The 15376-nt window shown below is 39.4% G+C and overlaps 1 protein-coding gene across 1 annotated transcript; it reads left to right on the plus strand.

Moving 5' to 3' along the window:
- The first annotated feature begins 1078 nt into the window (after positions 1-1078).
- LOC121374729 (acid-sensing ion channel 1-like) lies at positions 1079-11842 on the plus strand. Its single transcript, XM_041501837.1, has 8 exons — positions 1079-1233; positions 2423-2984; positions 4919-5017; positions 5793-5979; positions 7427-7483; positions 9345-9501; positions 10495-10586; positions 11436-11842. Exons 1-8 carry the CDS (start codon positions 1079-1081, stop codon positions 11624-11626), a joined length of 1500 nt encoding a protein of 499 aa, XP_041357771.1. The 3' UTR covers positions 11627-11842.
- The last annotated feature ends 3534 nt before the right edge of the window (positions 11843-15376 follow it).

Genomic DNA, 15376 nt, shown 5'->3' on the forward strand with positions numbered 1-15376 from the left:
GCCTCTCATATCCTGAGGATATTTCCTAGCAGCCATGCCATTACCGTCTAATCATAAACTGTTTCACTAATTATACACCTCCAAGCACACCTGCCTGCTTTTTAGATACTGGCATTATTTCGTTAAAATAGTCCCACTGGGAGTAATATCGCATTTGTGCGCAAACTCTGGAACTGAGAATTAACATTACCATCCTGTTCTTAATCACAACATTTTCCAATAATGCAGCTCAGAATGTCATTCAAACGTCTTTTTATTGCTGTTTATTAATTCGTTTTTAGCCAACTGCTCCTGTGAATAGTTAGTTTTTGTCGAGTTACTGTAAAGTTTATTGTTAATATGCTTATAATCAGGACGATGTACTGACTTCCATGACATCCGGGTTAAGTAAAAAGTTATACAGTGTTTAGAAGTTGATTGTACGTAAGTGCCGAAATGCAGACAAACACACATGGTAAAAATTCCGACCGATGAATATATATAGAATATTCCTTATATGGATCCACAGATAAAATTCCAACATGAATATATAGAAGATTCCTTATATGGATCCACAGACAAAATGCCTGTTAATGAATATATAGAAGTTTCTAGGAACTGAAGTTGACTCTTCCAACATGGTACCAGAGACGGATGTTTATAAAATCCAATTGCTTGCAATAGTATTGTATTTGTAACAGACAAATCAACTTCCACTAAGGAGATTCGAATCACGGACCCTCTGTGTGAGAGTCCAGCGCTCTGCCAACTGAGTTGGAACACTTTATACTAACACTACTACACCTCAAGGAACTGGGTGCTGCGGACAGATAAACTATTACGGGTTCTGACTGGGTTATAATTGATTTGAACTGAAGCTATACGTTCAGGAACTGGGTGCAGCGGACATATAAACTGTTACGGGTCATGACTGGGTTATAATCGATTTCTACTGTTAACAACACACCCAGTCACTAAGTGGACTCCGTTTTGTAACAGACAGCTCTACGGTAACTCAGAACAAACTCTGTCTCCAGTGACCATCTTTATTCAACCATTCAGATGATTCAGCGACACGTTGTGGAAGACAACATCTAAGATGGACTTGGACATCAAGACCAAGAGTACCAGGAGTCTGTCTCTGGTGTCTGCGGCAGCTGACGGGGTTAAAGATGTCTTCGCGGAGTACAGCAACCACGCTACCATCCACGGCGTGGCTCAGCTAAATGGACCGAGAATCTACAACCACAGAAAGTAAGTTGACGGTAACTATAGCTATGTTAGCATGGGGCGTAGGTTGGTGACAAGGGGGTTCATGGGATTCTGACAACTCCTTCCTACCCCCCGCTAAGGCTAAAGCAATTTTTAGTATAATATATGGCTATTCATATAGGTGTTCAGGGAAAATGTAGTCAAAAGGGACCGCTAGATTCATATTCCAGACGGTCTAGACCCGACCACGCTATGGCCCTGCTAGCAGACGACAACTGATGTTAGGTTGCCGCGTCATATTCAGTGAGCACCACTATTTAAAATTTTAGACAAATGTTTTTCTTTTCAAATTTTAAAAATTCCGCGTTTTTATCATTGAATCATCTCTGATTGAGAGAGTTATTATAACCGTCAAAACGTCCGTCTTGCTCTCGAACATGGTCCTACTCTGTTGTCAGTTTGCTTCTATTTTCTCCATTTCTTTTCAGGCTTTCCCCATTAGCTTTATTTCGCTTTCCATGTCTGTCTTTTTCTTAACTATCTTCTTCTCGTTTCTTAGAGGGTTCCATGAAATTGCTTGCCGTGTAATGTTTGCTGTAAGTCTCTTCATAGTATGCCTAACCACTTCCATTTACAAAAATAAAATAAAAAAATAAAAAAATATAATAATAATTGGGTGGAGTTTTTTTGTTGTTGTCCATTCCCATGTCAATTTTGAGTTCTGGCACAATTTAGGATAGCATTTACATCGACATAACGGGTTGTACAAAAAGAAACTCGTTACCTGAATTTGTTTTCCGTAACATGGTTACGCAAATTTCAAATTCTTAGAAGTCTGACTTTAGGTGTATGAGGAGTGGGACGTAGTCCAATGGTAAAGTGCTCGCCTGATGGTCGGTCGGACTAGGATCGATCCCCGTCAGTGGGCCTATTTGGCTATTTCTCGTTCCAGCTAGTGCCCCATGACTGGTATATCAATGGTCATGCTATGTGTGCTATCCTGTCTTTAGGATAGTGCATACAAAGGATATCTTGCTACTAATGGAAAAATGTTTCCTCTCTAAGACTACGTGTCAAAATTACCAAATGTTTGACATCCAATGGCCGATGATTAATAGATCAATGTGCTTTAGTTAGGTCGTTAAACAAAACAAATTGATCCTGTGTATTTTGTACAGACACTCAGTTAATTCAGACTCGAGAAATTATGTTGAGATTTCACTATTTACAGGCTGGTCTGGCTGATTCTCCTCTTCGGGATGGCAATGGGTTTGGGAGTGATGATGTTCCAGCAGTTCATTCGCTTGTCTGCGTGGCCCACCATCACCGATTTACAAGCGAAATTCTCTGACAACTTGGACTTCCCAGCGGTGACTATCTGCAACCTGAACCAGTTCTACAAAGACCGAGTGCCAAACAGCACAATAATCCGGAAACTCATCTTTAAACTGAGTCAGCTGGAGACACTGATTGACCTTAACACCAGCAACATAGACGACGATCACGACGACGATCACGACATGCCCGGAGATGACGTCAGAGATTTCGCTCTGAACGCCGCCCACCGACTGGAAGAGATGTTACGGATTTGTTTCTGGAGGTCACAAGAGGTCAACTGTTCGGATGTGTTCTCTAAAACTATCACTACGTTCGGCGTGTGTTATACGTTTAACGGTAACGCGTCTAATGTCCGAAGCTGCGGGAACCCAGGACCGCTTGGTGGGTTGAGAGTCATCGTGAATATTCAGCAGCCGCAGTATTCATTCTCTAAAACCTTTCAGTCTGGCATCAAGGTAGGATCACGCTTTCGGGCGCAATTGTCTTTGTAATCTTCATTGTATTCTTCATTTTATTTAATGACAGCAGCAGAACACAGTGATCCATTAACAATCGGGGCGGAACGTAGCCCAGTGGCGCTGTACAATCGGGGAGGGACGTAGCCCAGTGGCGCTTTACAATCGGGGCGGGACGTAGCCCAGTGGCGCTGTACAATCGGGGCGGGACGTAGCCCAGTGGCGCTGTACAATCGGGGCGGGACGTAGCCCAGTGGCGCTGTACAATCGGGGCGGGACGTAGCCCAGTGGCGCTGTACAATCGGAGCGGGACGTAGCCCAGTGGCGCTGTACAATCGGGGCGGGACGGAACGTAGCCCAGTGGCGCTGTACAATCGGGGCGGGACGTAGCCCAGTGGCGCTGTACAATCGGGACGGAACGTAGCCCAGTGGCGCTGTACAATCGGGGCGGGACGTAGCCCAGTGGCGCTGTACAATCGGGGCGGGACGTAGCCCAGTGGCGCTGTACAATCGGGGCGGGACGTAGCCCAGTGGTACAGCGCTCGCCTGATGTGCGATCGATCTAGGATCGATCCACGTCGGTGGGCCCACTGGGCTATTTCTCGTTACAGCCAGTGCTCCACAACTGGTGTAACAAAGGCCGTGGTATGTACTATCCTGTCTTTGGAATGGTACATATAAAATATCGCTGGCTGCTAATCGGAAAGAGTAGTCCATGAAGTGGCGACAGCGGGTTTCATCTCTCAATATTTGTGTGGTCCTTAACCATATGTCTGACGCCATATAACCGTAAATAAAATGTGTTGAGTGCGTCGTCAAATAAAACATTTTCTTCATTCATTAACAACCAGCTGTTGGATGTTAAACATTTGATTAATTTGACATTAGACGAAACACTCCAGCCCATATTCCATTAGCAACTGATCTTTTATAGGCAGGACAGCACTTGTCACGGCCTTTAAAGGCATACTGTCACAGATTTAAGAACCTTATTTCTCTAAAAATGGATAATAAATAAAAATTACATTAATTGTTGGAAACCAAATCTAGCTATCACATCACCTACTATGATGGAGTTAAATCCATGTCGTCCCTCTCGGCAATTTTAGTTTTTGAATTATGGACCATTGTCATAATTCATTTATTTTTACAAAATGTCGTTAAAAAATGGTTTGGTCCACGGGAGAACACGACTATCGCCCACAAGACTGACTTATAATATACATTCATTTCATTTCAACTTATTTTTGTGGTTATATCCAATTAAGGTTCAAACACCTCAGCTATCTGGGCTGTCTGCTCAGGACAGTGGGTTAGTTGTTAATTCTTAGTTGTTAGTGAGAGAGGGTGTAGTGGCCTTACACCTGCCCATTGAGTCGTTAAAACTCGCTGTGGGTGGGAGCCGGTACCGGGCTGCGAACCCTGTACCTACCAGCGATATGTCCGATGGATTAAACACGACGCAACCGAGACAGGTTTATATACATTAAGACAGATATGACAGCTTACATTACATTCATGATTCACTGTCAAATCAGTAATGATATCGGGTGTTCGCGAAGTTTCAGCATATCCTGCTCCACTGGTGACACCCGTCATCACCAGAGGAAAATTAAAGTCTATTATTTTTATTTATACAATGAAAACAAATAAGGGAACAAAAGTTTCAACAAAAAAGATGAAAAAGTATGTGTCCATTCAAACTAGCATATACAGCGTTAGATATTATTTTAGTTGTGGCTTGGTTGGCATTAAACATGAATCCGAACGAATAGTAGTGAATATAATATAACTTTTTAAAATATAAACATTGACAAATATCTTGTCTTTGTAGGTTTTGTTGCTTGTTTTACTGTTTGATTATTTTGTGTTTGTGTCTATGAGGCTATGTATTTATGTGTCTATGTTTATACATATATGTGGATGTGTTTTAGGTACTTCTACACGAGCCATCGGAGATGACGTTCCCGGAAGTAGACGGACTGTGGGTAGGACCAGGTCTGTCAGCATACATTGCAATAAAGCGATCTTCGGTAAGTACTGTGAAAAGGATTCTATAATACACGTGAATGAGTACATGTTGTAAGCATTCCCAACGAAGTTTGTTTAGTTTAACGATACCACTAGAGCACATTGATTTATTAATCATCGGCTATTGAATATCAAACATTTGGTCATTTTTACGTCTAGTCTTAGAGAGGAAACCTGCTACATTGGGGTTTTTTTTTCATTGATAGCAAGAGCTCTTTTATATGCACCATCCCAAAGGCAGGATAGCACATACCACGGCCTTTGATATACCAGTTGTGGTGCACTGGTTGGAACAAGAAATAGCCCAATGATTCAACCGACAGGGATCGATCCTAGACCGACCGCGCATCAAGCAAGCGCTACATTTCCCAACGAAATGCACCTTCCACCAATGTCGTAGAAACACATTCAGTGGAACCATTGGTCTGCTTCTTCTTATAGTCAGTGCTCAACTGCTGTAAAATCATCAGCGTGGTATGTGATACTATGTCTGTAGTAATCAGTGGTGTAGGCTAGCTGATGTAACACCCTCTCCCTTTCGCTGACGCCGAAACATTTTTTTAACAAAGCAATATTAGGCTACTCAGATAGGTATTCAAAGAAAATGTAGGTAAAAGAGTCCGCTAGATTCATATTCGAACCCCCACCCTCGGATGCAGACCACGATACGTTCCTGCAACACATGTTGTTGGGTATGTTTGTTTTTTGTTGTTGATAAAAGTTGGCCTACATGAGGAATTATTTCTGTTGTCTCCCTTGTTATTTTATTGTTTACAGAAAACGTTGTTGCCTCCGCCGTACAAAGCGTTTGGCAGCTCTGTGTGTCTTAACACGAAGTCGCCGTCATTCACGACGCCACTTATTCGTTTCCATGACTACAACTACACCAAGCTGGCCTGCGTACAAGAATGTCTCACAGACATACTCGTTCAGATGTGTGGCTGCAGAATCTTCTTTGGACCAGGTAGAAAGTCTCTGTTAATCTCTGTCTGTCTGTGTGTCTATCCTGTCTGTCTTGTGTCTATCCTGTTTGTCTTTCTCCTCCTCTACCTGCCTACTTTTTTGTCTGTTTATGAGACTCTTTGTCTGTCATGTTTTCTCTGTTTCTGCCTGACTCTATTTGTCTCTATCTCTGATTGTTACACTATTCTATCTACACCTCAGTCATCATCTCTGTCTGTTTCTCGGTATGTCTGTCTCTCTGTCTTTGCCTGTCTCTCTGTCTCTGCCTGTCTCTCATTCCATCTATATCTCAATCATCATATCAGTCTGAATATATGTATGTTTGTTTGCCTCTCTGTCTATCAGTCTGTATCTCTGTATGTTTGTCTCTGTCTCTGTTTATGTCTGTATGTCTCTGTCTGGTTTGTATGTCTGTCTCTGTCTCTGTCTGTCTCTGCCTCTGTCTCTGTCTGTCTGTCTGTCTGTCTCTCTCTCTCTCTCTCTCTGTCTCTCTCTCTCTCTCTCTCTCTCTCTCTCTCTCTCTCTCTCTGTGTGTGTGTGTGTGTGTGTGTGTGTGTGTGTGTGTGTGTGTGTGTGTGTGTGTGTGACCTTTCCATCTACACCCCAGTCATCATATTTGAGTGTTACACCGTATCACACATCCTCAAGTTACAATCGCAAACTTCCTGAGAATTTCATTCTATTCCATACATCACAGAATTACCAACGTTATTTGTCTGTGAGTTTTACTCAATACATGTACTTTTTTTTCAAATGTATTAGTACTAATATTAACACATTGTATTGTACTCTATATTCCAGTCACATATGATAAAAAGATGTCGAACTGCCTGGTTGTTCACTGTCTGTAAATGTAGAATATGCAGACCAGTTATTTCTTTATCAGTACATTTGCATGCAGAATGATCCGGTTGCTCAGTGTTGCCTGAAAATGTAGGATACAGAAGCATAATTCGAATAACTCTGTACATGCCAGTGCTTTCTATATCAATGGATCTATGTACAATTGTTCGATTGCTTGAACGTCTGCAAATGTATGATAGCATTTCAGTACCAATGCATCTGTATGTGGAATGGTTATTCGTTATTTATTTGAAACTGTTGGATACGAAAACAGCGTTTTAGTACCAATGTGTCTTTATACATGTAGAATGGTTGTTCGTTATTTGTTAGAAACTGTTGGATACGAAATCAGCATTTTAGTGCCAATGCATCTGTACGTAGAATGGTTATTCGTTATTTGTTTGAAACTGTTGGATACGTAAACAGCATTTTAGTACCAATGCATCTGTATGTAGAGTGGTTGTTCGTTATTGTTTGAAACTGTTGGATACGAACACAGCATTTTAGTGCCAATGCATCTGTACGTAGAATGGTTATTCGTTATTGTCTGAAAAGGTAGGATATGCCAATGAGTAATTGTGTTTTACAGTTGACTTTATCTGTAGGTAACGACACCATCTGTTCTGCGAAAGAAACGATGAACTGCTACATAAAAGCAAGATGTAAGTACTGACGTTTATGTGTGTCATGTTGATTAAATTATAGTAGATTGTATATCATATATTAAAGTTACATTCTCTGGTTACCATATTATAACATCATGTACAAATGTGAAATAAAAGCTCAAATGCACTTTTAAAAAAGTCGTGTGTGTTCGCTATGAACGGATATCGTCAAACGTATACGCTTGATTCGTCCCCTGTGCCGCCATAGCTCGGCAAAGCACAAACGACAGCCTGTTGTCAGTTTCAGTTAACACGTGCGTTTGCCGATTTCAAATTGTAGGGTTCGTCTCAAAAAATTAAAAGAGAAATCTTGCGCTGTACGAAGAATGTTCGGTTGAGGATACGGTACTAGTCTTTAGTTAAAACCGGTTTGATCTTGACAACGTATTATCGAGAGTCGTACCTTCCTATTTCAGAACTGATATTTTATAAAGTGTTAGTAAAACGTTCACAGTTTAGTTTGTATACTAGTAACACATTAATCATGTATACATTTTAAAAATAAAATATACTAAAGTAGACAATGAACGTTTTCACTTCTTAATTTTACGTGTTAAAATCGACAAATTCAAATAAATATTATTTCGTTTGGAAAGGGTAAAGTTGGGGGGGGGGGGGGGGGGGGGTGTTTAACGACATCATATATGCGGCGTCATATATGCACCAAACGTAATTGGATGTTCTGTTCTATATGCTTAAATAATAAAAATAATCCAGGGAATGTAGTTTTAAAGTTTATTATATATTGTACATACTATATAATTATAGAAAACTGTTGTTCATTATATTATAGTAGATTGTATACCACTGGAGCCAAACTGTGTTGATGTGAAGAGTGGAGGTTTCTGCCTAAACAATATCTATAAATCTTCAAAAATAATAAATGATGATAGTATTGCGTCAAGGTTGCTACACACAAAAATATGAGTTTTAATTAGTGAGTCTCACAATTGCAATTTTAATAATTTACCGATAAAATGAAAATGCTGCGCCTTTTCACTAAGTTCATTTTAGTTCCATCTCGTATTTATTAAACAAAAGAAGATGGCATTTATTTTAACTACGGCCTCGGTGGTGTTGTGGTTAAGCCATCGAACATAAGGCTGATAGGTACATGGTTCGAAGCCCGGTACCGGCTCTCACCCAAAGCGAGTTTTAACGACTCATTGGGTACGTTTCAGACCACTACACCCTCTTCTCTGTCACTAACCACTAACCACGAAAAAACAGCCCATATAGTTGAGGTGTGTATCCAGGACAGCGTGTTTGAACCTTAATTGAATACAAGCACGAAAATAAGTTGAAATGAAATGAAATATTTATATTGGCAGAAATTAGTTATGGTTGTTTAGTTGGAAGTAAACTCTTCAATCCCCATATCAGAGCAATTTTGATACGAGTTTAATCTAAAATTACAAATGTCACAGATACATGCATTTCATTATGCAGGTGGTGGCGGTCCGTAGCCCAGTGGTAAAGTGTTCGCTTGATGCGCGGTCGGTCTGAGATCGATCCCCATCGGTGGGACAATTGGGCTGTTTTTCGTTCCATCCAGTGCATCACGACTGGTATATCAAAGGTCGTAGTATGTCCTACCCTGTCTGTGGGATGGTATATATAAAAGAACCCTTGCTGCTAATAAAAAAGAGTAGCCCATGAAGTGCCGACAGCAGGTTTCCTCTCTCAATATCTGTGTTTTTCTAAACCATATGTCTGACGCCATATAACTGTAAATAAAATGTGTTGAGTGCGTCGTTAAATAAAACATTTCTTTCTCTTTTTTTTCATTATGCAGTAAAAAGTGAACTGTATTTATATTTCACGACGATTTTTAAATAATCTGAGTTTGTTGATTTAGCCAATCTGACAATGACAGACTTTGAGAACTGCAGCTGCCCAGAACCGTGTCACCAGGTGCACTACACCCCCACCTTCTCCCACGCCAACTTCGCCTCTGATTTTATTGCCTACCAGCTGGTAAAAGAAAACTTTATGAACTCCACCGATTACTTAAGGTATATAAGAAATGGTGATTTACTGGAATTTTCCTTTTTTGTGGGGGTTTGGTGGGGGTTTTTTTGTTGTTGTTTGTTTTTGTTGGGTTTTCTTTTTTTTGGAGGGGGGGGATTGGTTTTTTGTTTTGTTGTTGGTAATTTGTTTGTGGGTTTGTTTGTTTGTTTGTTGTTGTTGTTGTTGTTTGGTTTTGGTTTTTGGTTTGTTGTTTGTTTTTTTGTTTTTTTGTGGGGGGGGGGGGGGGGGGGGGGGGGGGGGGTTGGGGGAGTATGTGTTATCCTGTCTGTGGGATGGTGCATATAAAATATCCATTGGGAAAATGTAGTGGGTTTTCTCTCTAAGACTATATGTCAAACTTATCAGTGATGAATAAATCAATTTAGTGGTGTCGTTAAACAAACAAACATTAACTTTGGTCATAATTTCGTTGGATGGTAAACATTAGAATTCAAATTGACGCGATTCAGTTTGTGTAATAAGTAATGTGTCAGTGTGTATCTGACTCATTCATTCTGTATATTATTTAAGTTGAATGTGTCGGTAATCAAATCAACTTGATTCATTCTGTGTATTTTTCAAGTTTAATGTGTCAGTACTGAAATCAACTTGATGCATTCTATTTATTTTTTAAGTTTAATGTGTCAATACTGAAATCAACATGATTCATTCCGTGTATTGTTTAAGTTTAATATGTCGGTAATCAAATCAACTTGATTAATTCTGTATATTGTTTAAGTTGAATGTGTCGGTAATCAAATCGACATGATTCATTCCGTGTATTGTTTAAGTTGAATGTGTCGGTAATCAAATCAATTTGATTAATTCTGTGTATTTTGTAAGTTTAATGTGTCAATATTGAAATCAACTTGATTCATTCCGTATATTATTTAAGTTTAATGTGGCAGTACTCGAATGGACTTGCTTCATTCTCTGTATTTTTCAAATTTAATGTGTTAGTACTTAAATCAACTGGATTAATTCTTTATATTTTCCAGCAGAAATAGTATTGAGTTGAGAATATTCTACGAAAGCTTGCTGAACACTAGAATAGTGCAAAGACCGGAAGTGACGTATCTGGATATTTTAGGTAATGATTTATAAAAAAAATGTTAATCGTTTTGAATCGTTTTAGAAAAATGACGCTTTAAAACAGTTTAACTAATAATGACACTTTGACGTTTTGCCATGTCATTGTATCAACACCGACATCATCAAAACCACCTCCATTTGCCTCGTTTTAACTATGTAATTAATACTGGTGTAAAATTAATTTGCACAATATTGATGAAAACAGAAAATGTCAATAAAGCATTGCATTACTTGTCATGCCAAGACTTCCAATATCCGTATGCCGACATATAACTCAAATGGTAAATAATACACATCACGATACAACCTTGACCAGAGGTGGTTTATCCTAGTAGCACATGTAGCACGTGTGGTGCTACCGACCCCGCGCTTCAGGGAGCCCCGCGGGGATTTATTATACATTTGTTTTCCACAGTTCATTTTTCCACTGTCCCCGAGGGAGTTGCGGATCCTTAAACAGGCTCTGTCCTTGACCTGTGTATATATGTATTACTTTCAAAACATTACGTAACATTTTCATATTGGCTTTAATCCTGCGGGCTGCTTGTGCTCCCTGGAACATTCCATCACTGGTGACCCCCCCCCCCCCCCGTCACCTATCCCAAACCTGTTTCGGTTCTGGACGGAGGAGCCGACGAAAGTCAACACCTGCGCCCATGACATGCATGTGCTACCACAGCTTGTTCTGAATGTGCACGTTAACATCTATGACATGACATGCTTGTTTAACACACAAGCAAAACACATTGTTATTGTTGTCTTTTTCTGTTCAGGAGATTCTACAGTTGTGTGGTTTCCGTTGGTTATTATTTATTTTTTTAATAATAATTGTTATTGGCTCTTTCAGGAACACTCGGTGGTCACATGGGATTGTTTCTTGGGGCAAGTCTTCTTTCACTGAGTGAGATCATTGAAATGTGTATAGTGGTCATAGCGCGAATCATCTCGAAAATACGTCACTGCAACAGAGTGCCTCGTGTGATGTCGGAAAAGACCATGTCTTCGACTGATGACGTCAAGAAGAACCTCTCTAATTAAATCATACACGATGTGGTCTTGAGATATTCAACCAATCAAATCACAGCATGAAACAATATTGAATGACCTTACGTAAAACGCTTAGCTTTTGGTGTCACCCTTTGAAAAATTTTGACAATGAATAGTTTTTATTAATTTATTTAAATATTTATTTATCTATTGATTGATTGATTGATTTTGTTTTATTATTTATTTATTTATTTATTTGTGTATATATCATCCTCCATAAAATGTGACATATATTGCTTTTAGTATTCCACTGTTGGGAAATATAATACATTTTGCTATTAAAATGTTTGAAATGTGACATTATTATTAGTAAAATATAGTTTGGTGAAAACGTTACATTGATAAATGATATGAGTAAAATGTTCTTCATTACGGGTGCAGTCTGTAAACCCACCTGACACCCTCGTCCTCTGTCACTAATAAAGCTGGTCTGTCCCACGGCATTAACGACAGCCGGTAGTCGGGGTGTATAATAGATGATTACAAGTACCTGTTATCAATGCTAGACGTAACTACTGAACTCTTTCCGAAGTGGTCAGATTAAGCCCACAGCTAAAAGCTGGTTGTGTGTGTGTGTGTGTGTGTGTGTGTGTGTGTGTGTGTGTGTGTGGATTTAGCTCAGTCGGTTGAGTGCTCGCGTTAGGTGCTTGCGTCTCGTTCCAACCAGTGCACAACAACTGGTCAAATGACGAAGTATGTGCTTTCCTGTCTGTGGGACAGTGCATATAAAAGATCACTTGCTGCATTAGGAAAAATCTAGCGGGTTTCCTCTGATAACTACGTCTCAGAATTACCAAATGTTTGACATCCAACAGCCGATGATTAATTCATTAATGTGCTCTAAGGGTGTCGTTAAACAAAAAAAAAACTTTTTAAAAGCTGATGGGAAATGACAGGTGTGTTGCACGGATGGCCACAAGAGACAATCATCTTCTACGGTTGGAGAGACAAGGACTGTGACGTGGAGGTGTACAGCAAAAGAAGTTGAAAGATAGGAGCTACCAGATCGGAATCAATGAATGGATGTTTAACGACATCACAGCACAAAAAATACATCGGCTATTGGGTATCAAACAATGGAAAATATATGAATTAACTGATGATCAACATCACACATTTTAAAATTAACTTCAAACACTGTAAAGTGCAGTACAACAAAGAAAAAAAAGAAGAAAAAGTATCACAGGTAAGTATATTAAAATTTCGAATAAAAATTATTTCGTAAAAGCCTCAAGTTCAGGATGAAATCAAAACGATTCAGTCACATATCGTCCACCAAATATATTTTTTTTTCTCGTTGGTCCAAGATGACCACTTCATCCTTCCTGCACCGTGTATAGGAGGACTGCCATTCTTCCAGGACTAGCTTGACAGAATGAAGCTTGTTCGCAACCGAACCGTTCCAATCATCTTGCCAGGTAAAAAAGATAAATCGGTTATTATCATGTTTAAGATTAGTGTAAGACCCACCAACCTTGACATGAGGCAAATCCAAACCAGACCTCGTCTGCCTTTTCATTACCCACGATGCCAGTATTTTTATTAGCAACAGATAAAAAAGACACTTTTGTATCAACGTTCCATAAAGGGATGTTCCTGCTTCGTAATTGGCAAAGCTTGGAGATACGAAAGCAAGTCCGTCAAAATAGTATAATATTTTGATTTGTATTCCAGGCACGGCAGAGCAGGGTGGCTGGGGGAGGAGGACAATAATTCTGAATCTAAAATATTATTTGTAATAAGTCTTAAGGTAAAGATGAATTTTACTTGTAGAATGTAGAATACCGCATTTAAGGACATCTTAGTCATCTAGTTTTCAAAATTTTACGGGGGAGCATTCCGCTTAACCCCCTAAAAAATTTGATTTGCGCTCTCGATCTCAGTCAGCCCCCCCCCCCCCCCCCAATGTCTACTTGTTTCCGCCGTGCCTGTATTCCATAGAATCCTAAATACTAGTAAGTTAAAAACAAATCTAGTGGTCATAGTCCAAGAACGATTTTTGGCTGTGGAAGGATAGTCCGGAATCATCTGTAGCCGCATAAGAACAACGTTTATTACAGAACCGATATAGGGACGAATCACTCTTTTATTAGTGGGGCGGGACGTAGCCCAGTGGTAAAGCGTTCGCTTGATGCGCGGTCGGTCTAGGATCGATCCCCGTCGGTTGACCCATTGGACTATTTCTCGTTCCAGCCAGTGCTCCACAACTGGTGTAATAAAGGCCGTGGTATGTACTATCCTGTCTGTGGGATGGTGCATATAAAAAAATCCCTTGCTGCTAATTGAAAAGAGTAGCCCATGATGTGGCGACAACGGGTTTCGTCTCTATATATTAACCATATGTCTGACGCCATATAACCGTAAAAAAATAAAATGTGTTGAGTGCGTCGTTAAATAAAACATTTCCTTCCTTCCTTCCTTCCATCCTTCAACAACGAGCAAATAACAATACACAATTAGCACCGACCAAATATATAATTGCGATTAGCATATCACCGCTGGTATTCCATACAATATCGATTTTGTTTATTTTTGTCACAGGCGCCTCTGGGTGGGTTTTACGAAAATACCCGATCGCTACCGAAGGCCTTGACCATGGAGTAGTCGCACATGATCGGGGACTGTCAACGAAAAGCAGTTATCAAGTGTTTAACTTTATCAAACTTGTGTCCTTGTCAATCTTGCAGAATTTTCACATTATATTTTGATAACAAGTTCAAAGTGGAAAACGTATGTAATTAAAATTGCTTTCTAAAAGTTCGCTAGGCCTAGTTATTCAATTATCGTGACACTGACATGTTGGAAATTGTTGTTGACAACCGATCATTTCCGGTGAGGCTACATATGGTGGTAAATTCTATATTACACACTTACGACACATGGTACTTTCTAAAGGAAATAAGAATGTCATTTTATTAAATGTGATTACCTCACGGTGTTAATTTACGTATAAAATATAACTGGTCATTTTCGGTTTGTCCCCACCCCCAGTGTTCACGCGCACACGCGCACGCACACACGCACACACACACACACCCTATTATTTAATGTAAAACAAGCACAATACAAATACAGTTTGAACAAACACACATTTGATACCATATAAAACCTGTCTATTATCATTATTTTTAAATAATGTATGTATGTAGATATATATATATATATATATATTATACCAGCTTGTGTCATACTGATTTTATGAAACGAGGGTCAGGCCAAACAAAAAAATAGGTGTGTTTTCGGTCGACCGACTGTCCCAAATTTTACCCCCCCCCCCCCCCGACCCTAATTTTTTTTCTCTTAAACTGAAAAAATAAATGAAAAAAATAAAATAATTTAAAAAAAAGAAATAAAAAAAAGAAGTAAAAGTAAAAGAGGACAACATCACCAAACAAGAGTATTTCCTTCCTTGCACATTGTTTACGTAGTATTATACGATACATTTTGCACATGTAATTCCCTTCCGAAAAACATCGAGAAATTATGGAAAAGCTTTTGTAATAGAGTTCCTTCCCCTGATTAGCTACCACCGAACAGCTTAGTCGGTCACGGAAGTAACCGAATGTACGAACATAGCCTTGGTACAGGTTATTTCGATTAAATATAATCGTATCAATTCAGCTTAATTCTCGTCTTCACTTAAGTCAACAGGTCTTATTATTAATGCATCTCAAATGTTTGCATAACGTATTTAAATTAAGAACAACGAAATTAATACAAATGTCCCATTAATTTAAGGAA

This window comes from Gigantopelta aegis, chromosome 6 (assembly GCF_016097555.1).
Source record: "Gigantopelta aegis isolate Gae_Host chromosome 6, Gae_host_genome, whole genome shotgun sequence".
NCBI classification, from domain to species: Eukaryota; Metazoa; Mollusca; class Gastropoda; order Neomphalida; family Peltospiridae; genus Gigantopelta; species Gigantopelta aegis.

Coding starts and splice junctions, on each gene's coding strand:
- LOC121374729 (XM_041501837.1), top strand. CDS start 1,079: ATGGACTTGGACATCAAGACCAAGAGTACCAGGAGTCTGTCTCTGGTG. Junction 5,018..5,792: donor TTGCAATAAAGCGATCTTCG/GTAAGTACTGTG, acceptor TATTGTTTACAG/AAAACGTTGTTGCCTCCGCC. Junction 9,502..10,494: donor AACTCCACCGATTACTTAAG/GTATATAAGAAA, acceptor TATATTTTCCAG/CAGAAATAGTATTGAGTTGA.